The sequence below is a fragment of the Phycomyces blakesleeanus genome (assembly GCF_001638985.1).
Source record: "Phycomyces blakesleeanus NRRL 1555(-) unplaced genomic scaffold PHYBLscaffold_15, whole genome shotgun sequence".
Lineage (NCBI taxonomy): Eukaryota > Fungi > Mucoromycota > Mucoromycetes > Mucorales > Phycomycetaceae > Phycomyces > Phycomyces blakesleeanus.
In genome coordinates this window covers 164,387-185,840 of record NW_017265148.1, presented here as the reverse complement: position 1 = coordinate 185,840, position 21,454 = coordinate 164,387, and the positions used below count along the sequence as shown (strand labels likewise).

The 21,454-nt window shown below is 32.9% G+C and overlaps 7 protein-coding genes across 7 annotated transcripts; 3 read left to right on the top strand and 4 right to left on the bottom strand.

Moving 5' to 3' along the window:
* Nucleotides 1–574: 574 nt before the first annotated feature.
* On the bottom strand, nt 575–2,838 carry PHYBLDRAFT_155738 (hypothetical protein; the record flags this gene model as incomplete). The annotated part of the gene is made up of 11 exons (XM_018433432.1): nt 575–664; nt 731–935; nt 1,010–1,121; nt 1,182–1,329; nt 1,399–1,585; nt 1,669–1,842; nt 1,899–2,095; nt 2,171–2,398; nt 2,489–2,664; nt 2,739–2,778; nt 2,836–2,838. 11 exons carry the CDS (start codon nt 2,836–2,838, stop codon nt 575–577), a joined length of 1,560 nt encoding a protein of 519 aa, XP_018289530.1.
* A 1,117-nt stretch (nt 2,839–3,955) lies between these two features.
* PHYBLDRAFT_170160 (hypothetical protein) lies at nt 3,956–6,078 on the bottom strand (the record flags this gene model as incomplete). The annotated part of the gene is made up of 5 exons (XM_018436268.1): nt 3,956–3,999; nt 4,472–4,524; nt 4,778–4,856; nt 5,400–5,526; nt 5,968–6,078. 5 exons carry the CDS (start codon nt 6,076–6,078, stop codon nt 3,956–3,958), a joined length of 414 nt encoding a protein of 137 aa, XP_018289529.1.
* Nucleotides 6,079–9,504: 3,426 nt separating this feature from the next.
* Nucleotides 9,505–11,765, bottom strand: PHYBLDRAFT_170159 (hypothetical protein; the record flags this gene model as incomplete). The annotated part of the gene is made up of 6 exons (XM_018436267.1): nt 9,505–9,671; nt 10,206–10,314; nt 10,487–10,524; nt 10,930–10,963; nt 11,085–11,148; nt 11,692–11,765. 6 exons carry the CDS (start codon nt 11,763–11,765, stop codon nt 9,505–9,507), a joined length of 486 nt encoding a protein of 161 aa, XP_018289528.1.
* Nucleotides 11,766–13,883: 2,118 nt separating this feature from the next.
* On the top strand, nt 13,884–15,776 carry PHYBLDRAFT_155737 (hypothetical protein; the record flags this gene model as incomplete). The annotated part of the gene is made up of 5 exons (XM_018433431.1): nt 13,884–13,960; nt 14,040–14,160; nt 14,237–14,450; nt 14,516–15,058; nt 15,121–15,776. The coding sequence occupies 5 exons, from the start codon at nt 13,884–13,886 to the stop codon at nt 15,774–15,776; spliced, it is 1,611 nt and encodes a 536-aa protein (XP_018289527.1).
* Nucleotides 15,777–17,049: 1,273 nt separating this feature from the next.
* Nucleotides 17,050–18,165, top strand: PHYBLDRAFT_72073 (hypothetical protein; the record flags this gene model as incomplete). Its single annotated transcript, XM_018442591.1, has 5 exons — nt 17,050–17,126; nt 17,219–17,269; nt 17,323–17,400; nt 17,573–17,615; nt 18,067–18,165. 5 exons carry the CDS (start codon nt 17,050–17,052, stop codon nt 18,163–18,165), a joined length of 348 nt encoding a protein of 115 aa, XP_018289526.1.
* A 390-nt stretch (nt 18,166–18,555) lies between these two features.
* On the bottom strand, nt 18,556–20,438 carry PHYBLDRAFT_170156 (hypothetical protein; the record flags this gene model as incomplete). The annotated part of the gene is made up of 5 exons (XM_018436266.1): nt 18,556–18,636; nt 18,795–18,833; nt 19,124–19,178; nt 19,743–19,881; nt 20,381–20,438. The coding sequence occupies 5 exons, from the start codon at nt 20,436–20,438 to the stop codon at nt 18,556–18,558; spliced, it is 372 nt and encodes a 123-aa protein (XP_018289525.1).
* A 623-nt stretch (nt 20,439–21,061) lies between these two features.
* On the top strand, nt 21,062–21,331 carry PHYBLDRAFT_147242 (hypothetical protein; the record flags this gene model as incomplete). Its single annotated transcript, XM_018431827.1, has 2 exons — nt 21,062–21,116; nt 21,186–21,331. The coding sequence occupies 2 exons, from the start codon at nt 21,062–21,064 to the stop codon at nt 21,329–21,331; spliced, it is 201 nt and encodes a 66-aa protein (XP_018289524.1).
* Between the last annotated feature and the right edge of the window lie 123 nt (nt 21,332–21,454).

Genomic DNA, 21,454 nt, shown 5'->3' with positions numbered 1-21,454 from the left:
GATTTTCAACTAATAAGCTATAATCTGATGGCAACATATATTCTTATTTAGCATATTTTTAATGCGTCTGGTCCTTATATCACACACATATATATTGCTTCCAATAATACATTAGCCTTCAAGCTGTCTTATACGGACGTGTTGGCACTCAAACATCATCCTAAGTAGGAAAACAAAGAATAAAGATGATTATCTATAATATTTCGGATCATTACTGTACACATAAAATAATAATAATTAGGGCAAAAGTAGAATAAGATGAATTTAATGTACTTCAAGGCACAGGGCAAAAATATGTACACAAAAGGGTGTACCTCAACTATTGCAAAACTAGAAGTTAATGAGAAAGCCAAGTGGCCGAATCCATTACGAAAAACAAGAATAAAATTAAAGATTGAGAAATAAAGAGACTTTTTGGTGTGATCCGTTGTGGCTCTTTGGCACTGATCTAAAGAGCAATTTGTAAAGAGTTTTTGCTGTTTTCTGTGTGTTTTATACAAGTGTGGCTGTTGTGTTTATCTTCTTTAATCATCCCATAATTATTTTCGAATAGTATTTTCTTTTTTCTTCTTTTTCAACCGATAATATAGTCGTCTGCTACAAGTAATACTTCTTTAGAGAATAAGGCCGGGGTATTTGTATCCAGATTTTGAACTTGCAACACCTGTATAGAGCACAAAATCCAGGCTTTAGCATATATAATATTCACAATTTTTATTTTTATACTTACATCAACATCACAGATAAGCTTGTCGCTCACAAATGATACCATAACAGGGAAGAAAGAATCAGCATTGTCACCAGGGATGTTACACTCCAACAAACCCGATTTGTTGGCACTGCTAACTACAGGAAGTCTCCACTCCAATACATGACGTTCATGATCCACATAGTAAGAGCCATCGACATGGTTGACGTTGGCAATAGGTTGAGCACTAAAAAAGACATTACATCGCAGTTGAAATTAGTGAATAGAATTTCTTGCCTTTCAACCACAAAGTATACTTACGGAAGAGGTACAGAGATTACTACATCACGCAACTCAAGATGATCTGCCTCAAGTTCATACTCAACGTTCACATCGCAAGTGCCATCGCCAGCAGGGGAAGGCCAGCAAGTGACTTTTAATAAAATTGTCTTAGTACCTAACACTTCAGCATTTTATACAATAGACTTATTACCAGACAATGGGACAGCAGTCTCATCACGAGTAGTGTACTTCCACTTGACAACGCCAAGGTTTTGATTTGTAGGAAATGGTCTTGCTAAATCACGCATTTGTACAACATTTTCATTCTTGAAAGCAACCTTGTCTACATTTGGATGGGTCTTTTTTTTTTGGAAAGAGCGGAAGAGATCAAATAGTATGTTTAATTATATATCCTATCAAACCCTTACATCTATATAGATGTGGCTTACCTTAAACTGGATAGCAGAATCTTCAGTGGCACGGATAGAAATGCGTACACGTGCACTAGCATTGTCAACCACACGGAGAGTCAAAACACCCTTGATATCCATTTGTTCTAATCCACCATCCTTGTTGGCAGCCAAAGAAACACGTTCCTCGATATCAATGTGAACACTTGAACAAAAAAGACATTGTTTATTCCACGTTTACTTTTTATTCTACCATACTTGTTAAAACAAAGCAAACATTGTGCCTACCTTTCCTGGTGTTTGGCAAAACCAGTAGAATTTGTAGGCGCACTAGATGCACTGGGTACAGCTCTTACAGGCTCAACCTCTGTCTTGATGGCCTCAAAAAGATCCGCTGTCTTTGGCTTACGGCTCAATTGCATTCCCTTGGCCTTGGAAGTAACAGGGGGTGTGGATGATCTTCTACTCGCATACTTGCATAAGTATTTCTTCTAAGTAAAAACAGCTATTTCTCTTACCCAAAAGACATTGTCGATGACTCGACAGAAGTCTGGATGGTTGGATCAATAGAAGGTGAGTGTTGTCCACCCATATAATTGTTGGCACTGAAGTTTCCCTGCATGAATCCCTGGCCACGCTTGGCAGCCTCTTTTTTCTGCATCTCGAATTGCTTTGCACGTCTTTTGAGCTCTTCCTTTGCCTCCTGTTCCTTGTTCTACTCCCAATACCATGCAATTAGTATTTTGTAGAAAATACATTCAACCTTAATCGTTAGTATGTATAAACTTACTCTAGCAATAATTTCTTGGATTCTTTCTTCATGACTCTCCATCTCAATAATACTTTTAACCTGAGCCAGATTAACATTCTCCTGGTAACCCTCCGAGATAATTTCATCAAAAGCACACAACAACTCAAAAGACTTGCTCAAGATATCACGCTCATCAGTCGAACGGCAAATATCTGTTACCACACGTGCAAACAAGTGAAGTGACTCGATATCTTGCAAAATATTGGACTATATTCATGCGTCAGACTTGAATACTTTTCTTCTTCTCTGTCTTCTTTTTTTATAGGCTGACAGAGTAATGCGGATTCTCTTTCTTACCTGACGGTTGGTGATCAGGACAATAAAGAGATCATCCAGGGGTTGATAGACATAACGAACGTGCTCAGTCTCGACTGTTGTGTGTTGATGACCAGTGCTGGTGAGCTTTGGGAAGGATGCCAAGAGACCCTCAATGCGAGAACGCTGCATCTCACGAAATTGGCGAGAAATTACGGCTGGCAGGAATGAGCTGGGATGAGAACCTCTTGCTGGCTTCTATTTCTTAAGGTATATATAAAGGAGTGCTCACCTTTTCCGCTCTTGGTTACGATTGATGCGGCTAAAACGACCTAGATAACAGAAAGACATTGTTAGCGATTGGAGAATAAATTAATAGTTGAAATTACCATGATGATGCTTGAAATACAATAGGGCTTATCCAGGTAAGGGAAACTCTAACCAAACGGCACCTTTCGAGTGACGCGCTGGCTGAATCTCACTTGGAGAATATTCATTACCCGCTATTCTACGTCACGTATAATCGGTCCTTCAAGAGCACAAAGGGGTATGTAGCCGATCTTGTATGTGGACTGCCACTTTAGAGTATGTATGTTCATCACTGCAGCTGAACTAGACTACATAAGCTTTCAGTACATAAACTTTAGCTACTTAAATCGTATTTTTTATATTTCTGGTACCGTTCAATATTCATTAAATCTACTATAGGCACGTGAGCTGGGTACAATCGGTGTTGCACAAATTTAATTTCTGAAAAAAAAGCATAGGCCAAGAGGTCTTTAACTACAAATAGATCCTAAAAAAACAAATAAACACTAAGTAGCTCTTATTTTGAAGTACCTAATTTATAACAGTGAAAGTATGGTAGGAAAGTTTTTATTAGAGGAAGCCATATATGTTCTAAAGCTCGAATATTTAAATAATCATACAATATACAAGCTGTGCACTGACAAGGAGATGCTATTAGTTTAGTTTGGAAAATTCCCAATACATTTTTCTCTTATTATGATAAGTATACAGCTTAACATGTTAATATATATATAGGAGAAATTCATGCACCAATTAACATGCCTTACTTCTACAGAATGTCTTTAAACTGGTTTAAAAGTGGTATATTGAAGAATAAATGAGCATGTACAATTATCAAGTAAGCTATAAATGCTCTCAATTAAGGTAATGTAAAGACCATTTAGTTTCTGCTTATAAAAATAAGATCCAAGTACTTTCTTAAATCTACACATTTTTTTTAGTTTACATACACCGCTGTGGATGCTCTTAGTGTTTCAATTCTCTGCTACAAAGTGAAAGCCATTTTTCAGAATTAATTTTCCAGATATAGTAAAAATTATAGGTGTAGATTGAGATAAGCGGATATTGTTTACTTAATAAAAAAAAGAAGGTAACCGTTTATATAGATATTTGGTTTCTTAATTTAATATTCACTTTGATTAATTCTTGGCTGTCACTGAAGCTGTGTGAAGTGTATGAGCACTTGGTATATGTTACTTCCTAAGGATAGGATCCTGACAGGTTCAATAGTAATTCAAGATACACTGTTTATATACAGATATTAAATAAAAAATTTGAACTTTTAAGATGAACTTCTTATAACAAAGGGGAATTCAATCGTAAATGTTTCAAAAGAAGTACAAAACAGAAAAAGTTCAACCGTTAAGCTTTTAGACATATCACAACAGAATTTAACTTTGTACCTAATATTGGTTTATATTTTCTTTAAAGGACAATAAATCAAAGCTGAAAAGGCTGTGGATACAAATGTTGTTCACTAACCACATCCTGGTTATAAATACAGAATTTGTTAGTGGCAGCCCAATATCAAGCCAGTGAGTAAACAAGAAAAAATAAGTCAATCGAATCTAAATCTTGTTTTGTTTGCTAATGAAGCATGTACAAAAGCATACAAAAAGAAAATATATAAATTTAAAATCAACCTTTCTTTTATTCTTTTTTACCTTTTATCTCAATTCGTTTTTCGCGAAAATTTTAATCTAATCAACACTTTACTTGTAAATTCGTATAATAGAGAACCCGTTGGGATGTGATATTTTGCTAGACTACTAAAAAAGAGTTATTAGTGAAACCCAGTCAAAAAAAAGAAAAAACTCAACCACAGTTGATGAAAACATAAGTACTGTGACAAACATAAGAGAGATACATCTTAATAAACTTGGCTTTCCGAGACTTATTCTCTTAAGTAGATATATAGAGAAGGCTCTTGACTATATTAGATTTATGTTCGAAGGTGGAAAAACAAGCTCAATTCTTAATAAAGATTTGGTGGTGAAATGGCCTCCCTCAGTAAAATTTTACATCTTTTCATTGGAATTTACATCGCCGCGTAAAGCAAAAGTGAGTGAAAATTTAGAATTTTCACTCGACAACGGGTTCTCTAATGAAAAAATGAACTTATAAAAAAACATATCGGGAAGAAACCCATTAAAGTTGAATTAGACGCAAGCTTTACGCTTCAGAGTGGATCATGTAATTAGCTTTAATGTGTGTTCAAAGAAGTATCTGCCCAATATGCACAAAATAATAACGCAAATTAGAAAATAATAATCATTACAGTCAAAGCTCGGTATAGTGATATTCGATACAGTCAAAGCTCGATATAGTGATATTTGATATAGTGATAATCGCGATATAGTGATAATTTTTTGGAAAATTTGGGTCCGTGCCTGCTTATTATCACTATTTTTTGATATAGTGATAATTGAGGTATTCGGGATTGTTTATGGGTTAGTATCTCAATAATGGGAAAAGTAGATACTGTGAGAGTGTTATTTATTAAAGAGACAAAAATAATATTGTTTATATCTGCTACTATTCAAATCCCTGTAATTCAAATCCCTGTTGCGTAATGGTTGGTTTACACTGTATGAGTGTGTAGTGTACGTGTGTCTGGTGTGTAACAGTTCCGGAGATTGTTAACTTGCCAGGTTCATTAGCAAGAAGGAACCAGTGTTTGGTTGTGGGGTCTGTTCTTCACTCAATTGTGGTGTGTATACCACAATAGTGATAAAATTTGAATCCACCAGTATCACTATATCGAGCTTTGACTGTACAAAAGCAAATATCGTCATATTCTACATTAAAGAAACACCCCTAATTCTTTTACAGAAGCTATTTAATCCAGATTTTATTATTGTTGAAGTATAAAATCATTTGTTGCTTACATCAAAAGTAAGATAAAAGCAAAGCCATTTTATATATATATGTATCTATATTAATTTTGTCTTTTTTTTTTAAGTTTAGAGACTTCAGTATGTAAAGTCCTTTTGGCATACCTCTTTATGATAGTGTTAACAAATATAATTTAATCCAATAATTTTAAAACAACTTCTTCTCTACACTGTATGTTTTGCCGACTTAAAGTAACCATAATACTACAGCTTACTCTTCTTATAGAAGAAATGAAGTATATGCAGACACATACACACACACACACAGGCCCACGGATAAGGACAAAAAGAAACAATCCGTATCCTTGCCTTTTTTACAAGTGGAATGACATGACCTCTCATAATAATCATTTTTATCTCTTGTTTGTGAAAAGATTTTTTTGCTTTGTTTTCAAACACCATTAAATGAATTAATGAGATGGGATACATGGTATGCTCATTATTATACAATTAGCTACTAATGTTAACAATGAGCCCTTTTTAAAGAAGCTGCTTGTTTTTTCTAAAAAAAAAAAACAAGCGCAAGTACATTGTGTGTTTGTGATTAGATTATAATGCAGTGATTCTTCTCCAAACTTGGCAGACTGTAAGTTAGTCTTTGCCGTGTTTTTCAAGTAATCTCTGAAATTATTCAGCTCACAACTAAAGGCAGAGATAAATTCAAATGTGTGTTTGAATGGGATGTGAGTTTATCATTAGTCAGTGTCAAAAGTGATTTATTACTTTTGTTAGTTATAATGCGTGTAATTAGTCTATAGACAAATACATTATACAATATGTTTATGTGGGTGCGTAATTTGACTGCATTAAGAATCTGTTATTTAGACTGTGCCAAACCTATTTGTTTCTTGATTGTAATCTCTGCAGGTTAATGCTTATAGGATAGTACCAAATGTAATTTGGATTGTAATGAAAAGAGAGTATGATGATGTGGCCTGTGCATCTTGGTGTCGCGTAAATTCAAATAAAAATAAAGCGCCTCTTACTTGGTTGGTGTTACTGACATGCAAAAGAGAATGAACAATGAAGTGAATGGTAATCTTTTGTATTGAAATATAATGAAGGATTAGCAGCATTAATACTCATATGAATAATAATAATAATAATAATAATAATAATAGTAATAATATGAATAATAATTTCATGAAAAAAATAAACAAAAGTCACTAATCATTAATGAAAGGAATAATTATTATTTAATGATCAAAGGGAAAAATAATAATAATGATTCTATTAATTAGTGAATTGATTTTCACTATTCATTAATTGAAGGGAACAATCTTTTATTAATGATCAAGGGGGGAAATAATAATAATTTTATTAATTAATGAATTGATTTTCACCATTCGTTAATTGAAAGGATTAATTTTCATTTATTTTATAAATGGGTGGACTAAAAAGATAGTCCAATTTATGGCCTGATCCACGTATCAGCCTTTATCCACCACACCTCCACCTGCGAAGAATGCGATGAACTGCCAATGCCACAGTCGTGCCGGCGCCAATTAGCGCTTATTTATCTGCCAGAAAAACTTTGCAGTCTTAATGGGTCAGAAGTGCAGTATTAGGCGAGTAGACGCAATCTTAGCGCCCCTCTTTCCCGCTTAGCCCTTTATGTGAAGAAAAAAATCTGAAAATTTGGACGGGTTGGCCCTTCTTTTATAGTTTTTTGGCCAGTTTTTTTTTTCTTTTTTTCTAGATGAGATGGACAGCCACATCTATTTTCATGTGATAGTGATAAGATGGAACCCCATAGAAGCTTTACAAGATAGCTTTCTGCCTTGTATGAAGAAAAGTTATTAAAGAAGTGTTGAAAAAAAAAGTGGTAAAGAAGTCCTCCAGTCTCCCCGCATTCCATATTCACTTTTCTGTGACCAAAGTACTACCGATCTTACAAAAGAAGCATTCCGTTTAAAAATATTTTGAGAGGAGTGCGATAAAGAGAAAAAAAGATGTGTACAACGAACATATATACTAGGCATTATAAATTGGGCCAATCAGGATATGTCATTTTACAATACACTTGTGGGTTTCTGCACTGACTCTATTAAACAGTTACAAAAAGCAACAAAGAATATGTTTAAATACACATGTACTCGCAAAAGATTCTGTAAAAAATATCACTGTATTGGCTAGGGAAGACACATCTTTAGCTGGATTTCTATACTTAATCTCCACTTTGAAATAATAATAATAATATTTAAATAGCGAGTGCCCTGTGCGCTGGTTGTGTTTTATCAAAAAAATGAATTTCGAGCAAAATGGCAAATTAAATACCGAAAATCCGATATATATCAAAATAAATCAAGCAAAGCTCTGCTGTATGTATAAGTAGCCTGGTAGGTCATAGTAAGATCCACAGGTTAAAAGTGATTTAGTAACAATTGCTCAAATATTGATCACAATGTCAATTTATTTCACTATACAGTTACAGCTATTACCGAAAATCCGACCTTCATCAAAATCGGTCAAGCAAGGTCTTTTAGTATTTTTATGTAACCAGTTCATTAGCGAAGAGACACCAGGGTTTTTTGTGGTATTTATACCATACTACTCATATGGTCTATATCGTCTGACCAATCTTTAACATTATCTAGAAGATATGCTCTAATAATACAAGTTCTTAATATTAGCTATTTAAAAATGTCTATTTATTACAATATGTATAGATGAAGTATGTCAACTCATTTGTATTCCCATATCACATTCAATCTAAATAACCGTTTAGTCTATACTTACATAAAAAATATCCAACAATCATTATTTCTCCTACTCACTCTATGGTCTCAAGCACAAATCCTAATCTAATCGAATGTTACCGAAACCGTAAAATGATAAACAAAATACACGCTCATGTTAATCCCAATAGTATTTTCTGAATTATTTTGCAAACACACTGTATTAAGTTATTACACCACCTGCCACTAACAGTGAAATCAAATTCTAACCTATACATTTTACTACAAGAATACTCCAAATTTCAGTATTATTGACTTTTCCGAATGAAATAAATTGACCTTTTAATCAATATTTGAGCAATTGTTACTAAATCACTTTTAACCTGTGGATCTTACTATGACCTACCAGGCTACTTATACATACAGCAGAGCTTTGCTTGATTTATTTTGATATATATCGGATTTTCGGTATTTAATTTGCCATTTTGCTCGAAATTCATTTTTTTGATAAAACACAACCAGCGCACAGGGCACTCGCTATTTAAATATTATTATTATTATTTCAAAGTGGAGATTAAGTATAGAAATCCAGCTAAAGATGTGTCTTCCCTAGCCAATACAGTAATATTTTTTACAGAATCTTTTGCGAGTACATGTGTATTTAAACATATTCTTTGTTGCTTTTTGTAACTGTTTAATAGAGTCAGTGCAGAAACCCACAAGTGTATTGTAAAATGACATATCCTGATTGGCCCAATTTATAATGCCTAGTATATATGTTCGTTGTACACATCTTTTTTTCTCTTTATCGCACTCCTCTCAAAATATTTTTAAACGGAATGCTTCTTTTGTAAGATCGGTAGTACTTTGGTCACAGAAAAGTGAATATGGAATGCGGGGAGACTGGAGGACTTCTTTACCACTTTTTTTTTCAACACTTCTTTAATACCTTTTCTTCATACAAGGCAGAAAGCTATCTTGTAAAGCTTCTATGGGGTTCCATCTTATCACTATCACATGAAAATAGATGTGGCTGTCCATCTCATCTAGAAAAAAAGAAAAAAAAAACTGGCCAAAAAACTATAAAAGAAGGGCCAACCCGTCCAAATTTTCAGATTTTTTTCTTCACATAAAGGGCTAAGCGGGAAAGAGGGGCGCTAAGATTGCGTCTACTCGCCTAATACTGCACTTCTGACCCATTAAGACTGCAAAGTTTTTCTGGCAGATAAATAAGCGCTAATTGGCGCCGGCACGACTGTGGCATTGGCAGTTCATCGCATTCTTCGCAGGTGGAGGTGTGGTGGATAAAGGCTGATACGTGGATCAGGCCATAAATTGGACTATCTTTTTAGTCCACCCATTTATAAAATAAATGAAAATTAATCCTTTCAATTAACGAATGGTGAAAATCAATTCATTAATTAATAAAATTATTATTATTTCCCCCCTTGATCATTAATAAAAGATTGTTCCCTTCAATTAATGAATGGTGAAAATCAATTCACTAATTAATAGAATCATTATTATTTTTTTTCCCTTTGATCATTAAATAATAATTATTCCTTTCATTAATGATTAGTGACTTTTGTTTATTTTTTTCATGAAATTATTATTCATATTATTACTATTATTATTATTATTATTATTATTATTATTCATATGAGTATTAATGCTGCTAATCCTTCATTACATTTCAATACAAAAGATTACCATTCACTTCATTGTTCATTCTCTTTTGCATGTCAGTAACACCAACCAAGTAAGAGGCGCTTTATTTTTATTTGAATTTACGCGACACCAAGATGCACAGGCCACATCATCATACTCTCTTTTCATTACAATCCAAATTACATTTGGTACTATTCTATAAGCATTAACCTGCAGAGATTACAATCAAGAAACAAATAGGTTTGATACAGTCTAAATAACAGATTCTTAATGCAGTCAAATTACGCACCCACATAAACATATTGTATAATGTATTTGTCTATAGACTAATTACACGCATTATAACTAACAAAAGTAATAAATCACTTTTGACACTGACTAATGATAAACTCACATCCCATTCAAACACACATTTGAATTTATCTCTGCCTTTAGTTGTGAGCTGAATAATTTCAGAGATTACTTGAAAAACACGGCAAAGACTAACTTACAGTCTGCCAAGTTTGGAGAAGAATCACTGCATTATAATCTAATCACAAACACACAATGTACTTGCGCTTGTTTTTTTTTTTTAGAAAAAACAAGCAGCTTCTTTAAAAAGGGCTCATTGTTAACATTAGTAGCTAATTGTATAATAATGAGCATACCATGTATCCCATCTCATTAATTCATTTAATGGTGTTTGAAAACAAAGCAAAAAAATCTTTTCACAACAAAATAATAGGAGGATAATGAAAGCTGAGGCCCTTATACTTGCAGAGGTGGAAGGATATAATTTGGGCCTGTGTATGTGCCTTTATTTCACTCTTCTGCGATTAAAATAAGTCGCTGTATTCTGATTCATCGAGGTCAGTAAAGTATATAGTGTAGAGAAAATATCTCTACGGATTGTAGAGTGTACTAATCTCTGCTAACATTTTTTTACTACTCATACCAGACATGTATTCTAGAATCTCTATAAATGTAAGCTACATTATTATGTACGAAGGTTAATTCATGAATATTTATCTCTTTCTGTATGTCTATATACATGAGTGTGCGATTACTTTTAAATGCTATATATAATTCATAATGTATACCATCGTTTACTATGAATAGACGTAAACGAGTGCGTTTCTTCATTGGGATACTATTGTTACTTTCATAAACTGGTCTATTAAATCGTGAATTGATTCTCAAAGTTCATCTTTTTAGCTAAACACAAACTAACTATTTCCCCACACACAAAAGGTGATAATTAAGATATTGCTCCGATAACAAGATAGCAATTTTTTTGAAGTATCAAAAGATATATTTTTAAAGGAGAGATATCTATAATGGGGGTTTTAGTTGAATGTAATACAATCTATAATAATGATAAAACATTGGAAATATCTTATAGGCTTACATAATAATACATATTGACTTTAACAAAATTGTGTCTATGTAGTTTATTCTCTCTATCACTGGCACTCTTGAGGATGTACAAGAAAATCCGAAAATTATAATGATTAAATAGACAGAATTATTGAAATTGAGATTTAAGCAACGTCTATTCGTAAAACTAGAATTATATCTAATTACAATTCTAATCCTTGTAAAATAAAAAAGTGTATGTATGAAGTATTCTAATTGGAAAACATCGTTCTTTTTTGCCTTGTGAAAAATCTTAATGGGCTATCAAAGAGGCTCTCTGTCCGACTTTACTTTTGCTTACCCTTCAAAGTATTGAGTTAGACCCTTTTCAAATAAAATTGATAAAATTCTCCATAAAGCTAAACCATACTTCATTATTTTATATTATCCCTGGTATAGCTTACAGTGTTAAATATCACTTTTCTATATAAGAAAAATATATCTATCCATAAAGCACCATAAAAAGTCTGTAACTCAATATATATCACACAGAATGACGTCTGTATTAATATGTACAATTGTTTTGCCCATATATATGTAGAATATTTATATATATATATATATATATTATTATTATTATTCGTGTATTATTTGTATGAAATATTGTACTGCCAATTAGTTTTGTGCTGCAAGAAAATGCTAAGTGAGTTACAGAAAGTTTCTTTTTTATACATATTTTATTTTCGGAAAATGTATCTGAATTTTGTAAAATGTACATAGAGATACGTCAAAATAAGACATGTAACAATATAGTAGAATACTTTGGTACTTTTTGAAGTATTTCTCCCATTCGTTTTCCAGACTGTTTTAGTTATGGATAATAAGAACCATCCTAACAACTAGTCCTTTATATTTATTTTGTCATGTAAGCAAGATATAATTGTATACAGGAATGTTTAAAGAAAATATCCTTAGATAGGATCCCATTTTAAATTTATTTATTTTACTTTTTTTTGAGAAAAAAAGCTTAATACACCATCCACTTATACTACTTTAAGTTGCGAAAACACAAACCCTTTTTGCCACACCATCGAGTTGTTTATTCATCGTATGTTTATACTTCAGCACCCTTGCACATTTAAAGTAACCTGACAAGGGGATTGCTGAGCTACAACTTGAAGGGATCTAATATATTTCAAAGGATGTGTCATATAAAGTACCAACAATTGTTGGATTCATAAATTTGAAGGTTCGTATATCCTTCTTGCATACACAGTACGAGACATTTTATATACTCTTGGCCTGTAAAGGAACGTTAGACAATTCAAAGGTCGAACCAATCATTCTAGTAATATCCATGAACAAGAGATCAAATAAGCTTTAAATAAGTACCCGACATAACTTGGTACACTCTCAAGATCTATTTAGTTGGTGTCCAAATTCGACCCAGTCAAGTCCCGACTTTAATTGGGGATTCATGTTTATGGTTTATATTCGCTTCAAGAGGAATCAAAGCAAGTACAATTGGAGCCGCGGCCAAAATGACTAACTCCATGTCGTACACTCATTTACAAGTCAAGTGCAGCTAGTGTATTGTTATTCAAAATTGAGCTCCTTGACTTGATTAACTAACTAACATGGATCAGTTAAATTGGAGCACTGCAGACATCAACTCACTAACACTCATAGACATATAATATATATATATATACAATCCCTTTCTTACTTGAGTAAGTAATGGCTTGCTATAATATGGCACAAAACAGCTCTAGTATATATTAGGAGAATATCGGAGCCTTATTTTTTTTATATCCTCTGGTTTTCTGAACAAGATCCTCCCAGTGTTTTGTTAAAGGTCATGCCCTGCTTTTTCCGCCCAATAGACGGATAAAGTTTAGACTTCCTTACCGGAGGATTTAACAAAAAAATCCAATTTGGTTAATTTTCCGAAAACACTGGAAGCTGTGGTCTGTCCAGTAGCAGGCATGACATCAAGCCCTTTTCTAATTAAGACAGATGTGTTCCGAAAGTCACACCATGAGAAAACTAAGATGAAATGCAAGGCACGAGTAAATATAAAGCTTTACATTTGCTTTTTGAACAAAGGGAGTGCCAAGGAGACAGAAGCAACGATTTTTCTTTAAATTTTTTTGATAGAATCTTGTCTTGAATATACCGGATTTATGGACTTTACTCTTCTTAGCTGTAATTTTTCCGGGGAACTCTACCCCATCTTTCTTGACTTGTGGAGAAGTGCGGGGAAAGAACGGATCTTTGAGAATACACGCGGAGCATAAAGATGGTCACCCATTTCAGGTCACCCAGTCCTTTTCCCCACATGAAATTCTCCATCGAGCGACACAGAAGATTATGGTTGGAGAAATGGCCATATGGAGAAAAGGGGTTTCCTCAATTGACTTTTGGATAGTATAGTTAATAGAGTTACATGACGGGAAACCAGGAAGAGAAGGGAAGACAAATCTTGGGTATATAAAAAGCACAATATTTACTACCTCTTTATCTCTATCTTTTTCTTAAACAACATTCGAAAAGATGTCTCCAATCATACCAGTCTCAGGTGGAAAAGGAGACCCTAACATTCGGTCAGAAGCTGGCTTCATTCTTTATGTGTAAGCAAAACATGCATATAAAAAAACATTAATAAATCAATATTCTTATTAATCGCTCCATTTTCTTGTAAATTAATAGTATCACTGCATTTGCAGCCCTTGGTGGACTCCTTTTTGGTTATGATTTCGGTGTAACCAGTGGTGTGATGGCTATGCCTTACTTCCAAGAATACTTTTATGAATTGACACCGGCAATCAAGGTAGGCAATTCAGGCGGTAGCATGTATTATATATATATATATATTGTTAGACTCTTATTAAAGTTTGTTTTCTCAGGGTGCCTTAAATTCTCTTATGGGATGTGGTGCTGTGTTTGGATGCTTGATCGTGGGTGTTCTCTCTGATCGGTTCGGTCGTCGTGATACCATTGCTGGTTCTGCTTTGATCTTTATTGTTGGTGGTATTCTTCAGACAGCCTCCCAGAACATTGAGATGCAGTTGATCGGTCGATTCGTCTCTGGTCTCTCCGTCGGTGCTTGTTCCGTACTGTGTAAGTTTCTCTAAACATTAATTTTTATCTGATCGGACAGACATTTACCTATTTTCTTTTGGTAGCTCCAATGTACAACGCCGAGCTGGCACCCAAAGAAATCCGCGGTCGTCTTGTTGGTTTTCAGCAGCTTATGGTTGACATTGGTCTCTTAGTATCTGGATGGCTTGATTTTGGAACCATTTACATCCATAGTGATTGGTCGTGGCGTATCCCTTACATGGTCCAGATATTACCTGCTATTTTGCTTGCATTCTGTCCCTTTCTCTTACCTCGTTCTCCCCGCTGGTTGGTTGAGAAGGGTAGATACGATGAAGCCATGCTGGTCCTGGCTCAAGTTCATGGAAATGGCGACCAAAATCACCCATATGTTCAGCAAGAATTCAAGGAAATCAAAGATTCAGTTGTCCTCGAAAATAATCTTTCTGTCGGAAGTTATATAGATCTTTTGAAAGATTCTAGAAATCATCGTGTACTTTGGGTTGGATGCTCCATTGCTATTTTTCAACAGCTTACTGGTGCGAACGTTATTATGTACTACGCTGCTTTTATGTTCCAACAAGCCGGTCTTAAAGGATCAATGTCTTTGATGGCAAACGGTATCAATTGTAAGTTTAAAACCAGTGTTTAATTTAACCTATTAGCGAATATACTCAAAGCTATTAATTAGATATTGTCATGGTTGTCTTCTGTATTCCTGGCATGCTTCTTGTCGACAGAGTGGGCCGTGTAAAACTGATGATCTGGGGATCTACTGGAATGTGCGTCTGCTTCTTTATTATCGCTGGTCTGTACGGTGGTTGTGGGTACAAAGAATGGGACGAGGCCAGCATGAGTCATGTTGTCAACATGTCTGAAAATCCAAATGCTCAGAACGCTGTCATTGCCTTTATCTTCATCTTTGTCGCTTTCTATGCCACTACATGGGCTCCCGTTGCTTGGATTTACATTGCCGAAATTTTCCCTCTTCGTATCCGTTCCAAGGGTTTTGCTTTGGCATCCTCCGTACTTTGGATTGGTAATATTGTTGTCGGTCAGGTTACACCTGTACTTATGGACAGTATCACCTGGGGTACATACCTAATCTACGGTGCGATTGGTATTGGTATGCTTGTGTGGGTAATTCTGTTTGCTCCTGAGCCCAAGGGTCTCTCTCTCGAAGAAATGGAAGTCATTTTCAAAGGTCCTTTGATTGTTACCAACCTTAACTATACCGAGTACCTTGCCGCCCATCACGAAGAAATTGAACGTATTCGTGAGGAAGTCAACAGAGCTGCTGTTGATAAGTCCAAGGGAGAGATGTCAGAGGAAAAGTCTCCTTTGTAAAATGCTTATTTATCTTAAGCTCTATTAATATTTAATCTTATATATGTATTCTCCTTTGTAAATTACCCTCCACTCAATATCTTAATAAAAATACTTCTTATTTCTTAATATCTCTATTCTATTTTGTTATAACCAAAGTAAACAGGCTTTTTCTTGTTTTGCACACACATATATGTAATAGCATCTTATAATCTAATAAGTATATTTATGAAATTGGATTGTAATATGCGTAGATACTTATAATGTAAAAGAAGACCAAAAACTTACGTAAAACAAAGACCCTTTTGATCTTATGACATTTGAAAGATTATCTTACGAAAAAAAAAACCTATTTAATATCCTAAGCAACTTTAAAATATTAAGGGTGGACAATAGGAATTTTTCTCGAAAAAATTCCATTTTTTTAATTCCTTCTAATCCAATAACATTGCAGAAAAAAAAGTCAAAAAAAAATGAAAAAGTGGTAAAAAAGCGGTTATCTTTAGCGAATTTTTGAAAAAAAATTATGACATGCAACGCCTTGAACTTCATCATCTCTTTTTGGTAAAAAAATTCTTTTTTTTATAAAAAAAAAACCCACAAAAAAGTGGATCCTTTTAAAAAATTCAAAATTTCTGAGTTTTATTTTTTTAACAAATACATTTACTCAAAGAAGAAGCGAATTTTCTAAAAAATTCCTATTGTCCACCCTTATTACTTACTGATACTTATATAAGATATTAATTTTTGGAACAGAATTCAGACCTCATTTGTAGATACATCTAATTAATTAATTATTATAAATACCCAAACTGGTTAATGCATTTAGTATAATATTGTGATATATATATAAGAGCTACAGTATAATAAAAGACAGATACATCAGTAAATTATTTTTTGCGAACCTTTCAGGAGATTCAGGGATTGTTTCTAAGCTATATTTTGATTTAGCACTTCTTTTCCTCTTTTATTTATATTTAAATTTTATTTTTTTATCTTTCTTTGCTCTTGTGGTCCAAAAGTAAAGGTTTCTTCTCTATCTCAAAGTAGTACGATAATAGAAGTAGTAAAATAGTTTGCCAAGCTATTTAAAAAATGTAATAACTTACCAGATTGCATTTTAAGAATATTCTTTGATAATCAAGTTAGAGTATTTGTATTCTTCTTCTTGCCCTTGTCACTCTTCTGAAGATTGTCAGTTTCCTTCTCAAACTATACCTTTCCAAAACATACTAGCTTAGTCTCAAGCTATTTTCAAATTAAATAGAAAAAGTGAATATATGATTGTACTATCATGCTACAAGAGATTGAAGACGTTTTGGAAGTTCAATACAGTCGCAAGATTAATATTATACAAAATATGTTCACATTGTAACAAGGTTATGCTCTTTGAGCAATTTAGATCTAAAAGTATAAAATTACAAGAATACTAATAATAGTAGTACTAAACTAAAATATATTAGTAGTATTGGACTATTGGAGATGAGTGGTAGTTCCGGTGGTGATTTTGGGAAGTACCATAAACATTTCTCAAAATAACTACCGGGATCACCGCTTTTATATGTAGGGCTACATTAGAAGATTGGGAAATGGTACATTCGATGTTTGAGAGCAGGAACATGAGTAAAAGTCAAAAGATTCTCAGGTGTAAATTAACTATTTGTTTTTAGCTGAAGGTGTATCGATAAGAGCTTGTACTATCCATAGTAGAGCTCTCATATATGTAGTAAAATGTGTCTTTTTCAATTAACAAGAATACATAGCCCATACATTATTTAAAACTAATCGTGTAATAAGTTATGAGCATAATCATTTAGCTTCAAGCCCATAAGGTTAACCTTTCTGAGAATAGATATTAGGGTAACATAATGGGTCTGGCGTATAATAAATATGACAATACCATTTGTTCGGACTGCTCCCCTGAACTTCATCCCACCGTTATATTGATCTTGAGAAGCTTCGCTGGCTAAGTTAATTCCTATTCCCAACAGATATATTTTACTTATATCATATATTTAGGATATCTCCAACTTATATTTGTGTGAGATTCTAGTGTTAATGTTTATGTAACATGGAAAAGAACATCGACAAAAATAAAAGTAGCTAAATAATTGAGCTCCAAGCTTCTTTGAGAGTATGCCCGTACAAAAAAGACAAGTGACGGTGAGAAAATTGTTTAGTATTATAGTACATAATGCGGTAAGAAAAGAATTTGAAAATGCAAAGAGAGGTATTGCAAGAGTGTCAATTATTAAAGAAAAGATAGGATATCTGTTTATATATATATGCTTTACCTAATTTGATATATCAGTTTGCTAATGACTCGTTGCTACTGACACAGTCAATTTTGGACAAGATCGGTTTTTGGCAACACTCATTTGATCTATTCATACCTGGCCAACGCAAGTAACAGTCTAACAAGCTTCCAAATTTATTCTATCTTAAGTATTTCCTTATCTTTACTTCATTCATGACTTGCTCATATCAAAGTTTTTTTCCATGGTTTTATCTTTCCGTTCTAAACGTCACAAGTTCCCATATTCTTATTATCCAAATTATCAAATTATCTCAATGACCTGCTATCAACTTATTTCAGAAAAACTATATAGCTCTAAACAAATCAATCCAATAAAGGGCGTCTTTCACATACTTATATCTTTCTTCTCCTCTTTCCTCTGGTTCTTGATCTGAATAGCACTGCTATTTGCTACGAAGGCTACAAGAGTTGATCTGACCACCCCTTTCTCCTTTTTTTATTTATATCTTTTTCACCAACCCTTACACCACACAAGCCACAACATCACATCTCACTACTAAGACAGTGCAAGTGTATTACGTTCTCAGCCAAAAAGCTAGAGCGTGTAATATTACAGATTATTATCTTTATTTATTTATATATATTTCTCTTTCTATCTATATTATATATATATTTACTATCTCTTTATAGCTCTTTATATATACAGAACTTTCTATATGTACTATATGTAATATGTATTAATCAATCCTAGAGTTTGTTTTGAAGTGATATCTTTATATTACCTTAATTTTTAAGCTACTTGGTACTAATTTTTCCAATGACTAAATATATTTATTACTTAACAATACTCTACGAAAGCTAGTGTTAGTTGACTGTTTTTTATAATTTGTTTGTATATGTATAGTATATTATCCGTAAAGATTTTCTCCCTTGTATTATAGTATTTCGTGCTTCTTTTGAAAAGACTTACATTGAGTTAGTATATACGTGATACTCGTACTCTAAAAAAAGCTTCACTCTTACATATTATATAGTTTCTGCATAATTATCTGCCAGAATCAATGATAATTATAATTACTAGCTATGGAATATTTCTTTCTCGTAGCATTACCACTCGTGCATTTATCTTTCTAGCTTTTATCATGACAGTTAAATAGCATATGTGACTATTTTTAATACATTATACATGCTAAATGTACTTATAAATCTAACTTATGGATTAAAATATAAATAACAATATTGGCTTATTAAATCGAAGTAATATATTGGCAAAAGAAGGTAGACGTTGAATTAACTCTTAACATCTTTGCGTCACTTGTATGAGTGAAACTTGCAATTCGTTTTACAAGGGACTCATCGATGGTTATTCTCTATAAGACATCTTGACATAAAATGATAATATATAAAATATTGTCATTCAGACTATTACCCAAGCTATAAAAGACAGGATTCATGAATAATTTGGTTTTTTACTGCTTTATTTTTATTCTACTTAATTTTTTTAAATAAAATGCTCTCAACACAAGCCAATGTAAGTATTTTCTGTTAAATAACAATAAAGATATTTAGATCTAAATAAATCATCTCTTTATAATTTGCATGTATCAACACATGACTTTCCCTTCATTATGGGGCCCCATTAAAGCGTTCAAACGCTAAAATCTGGAAAACCGGAAGACCTTTCTGAGCAATGAAAGAAAGCAGGCCTTTTAAAGACAATTGCCTTTTACCCAAGGAAGTCCAAAGTCTTGCAAAAATGGTAGCCCATTACCATAGCAGATAATACACGGAAATTAAATTCTGCTTTGTAATTTACACTTCTACAATTAAGTGTGTTATTATTCTCAATAAATTGTTTTTTATGTCTATCTGCAATATATGTTATAGAAAAGTGAAATATAAAGCCAAAATAGAGCTCTTAAATAGGAAGTAATAAAACACTACATATATTACTAATACATTATACATCTTTTAAATGAACCACTTATATGTCAGTAGTTAGAATAAGTGAATATATCATATATATAAAACTATTGCGAAAACGGACTACAGTAGGTATAGTCCCAAGAAGTAATATTAAAGAAAATTGAAATAAATTAGAATGTGTGAATAGACATTGCCTTTATTTAAAGATCAACTGCTTGATTTATTATGTATATAGAAGCTGTAAAAACTTGTAAATTCAAAGACTGGTACATTTAAGCATATATATTTATAGAATCAATAGCTATTTTGTGATATTTCTGTATATAATAATAGAACATATGAATTCAAGAGATTATATATATTATATGACAGTATATTTAATATGGTTTTAAACTAATTATACAAGGTAAATGCTTAATCTCATAGTCATTTCAAATCTTACTATGCTCTCTTAATTCTTTTTGGAAGCGCATCGATTTATTTAGAGGATAAATTGCCATTATATTTCTGTATATGACATTTGTTTATTTGTATACTAGACAGTATTCTTATGACAAGGGATCTAATCTTTCATAGCAAAATATTGTTTCTTTGAATATAAAATATCCCTCAGAATATTCTCCCTCTCATAACATATATAAGTCACAGACGTGTCTTGTATTTACATAATATTGGATAATATTAATTGGTAAATCAATGATGTTCTTTTTTATATATGAGAGCTTTTACTCCATATAAATTACAGAATTATATCATTTTCTCATTTTACCTAGCATCATTAGTTGTGACTGTATCAGCACACAATGATTTTGGTTATTGCTTCATACTCTTCAAAGCTCTACGTCAAATGTATTGGTATTGCATTCAAAGGTTTCATTCCGTCATCATATCTGTGAAAAGATCATATCTATATGTCATAGAGTCATAAAAAAGTACTAGTGAGTCATATAGGTCTCCAAATATCATTATGTAAATATAATATAATAAAAACACAATTTATGCTAATACAGCTATTCAGATCGTTCATTTAGTATATAAGAAAAATAAAATCCGCCTAGAAAAAAAAAACTATATAAATGAGGATATTTTCAAAAAGAAAGACTGTTTTTTTATCTTATCCAACATGTTCTCAAAAACATCACCTAATTCTCTAACAATTGAACTCGCAAAGCTCCAGAGTAAGTCTTTAATTACACCTAATTTCTTTAAAATTCAATAATTAATTTTTTTATAACTGTTATCCATAGTCACCAGAAGCGTCTGTGCAGCAAACAATAGTAATGCACTAAAGATCACTTTGGTGAATAAAAAGAAGATTTCGGATTACAGCGAGAAATCTCTACCACCAAAAAAGCGACCCTGCTTTCGAGTAAAAAACTGTTCACCAGAATAACAGTCATCTCTCTCTCTGGCCCTCCCTATCTCTCTCTGGTCCTCTCTCTCTGGCCCTCCCTATCTCTCTCTGGCCTTCTCTCTCTCTCTCTGGCCTTCTCTCTCTCTCTCTGGCCTTCTCTCT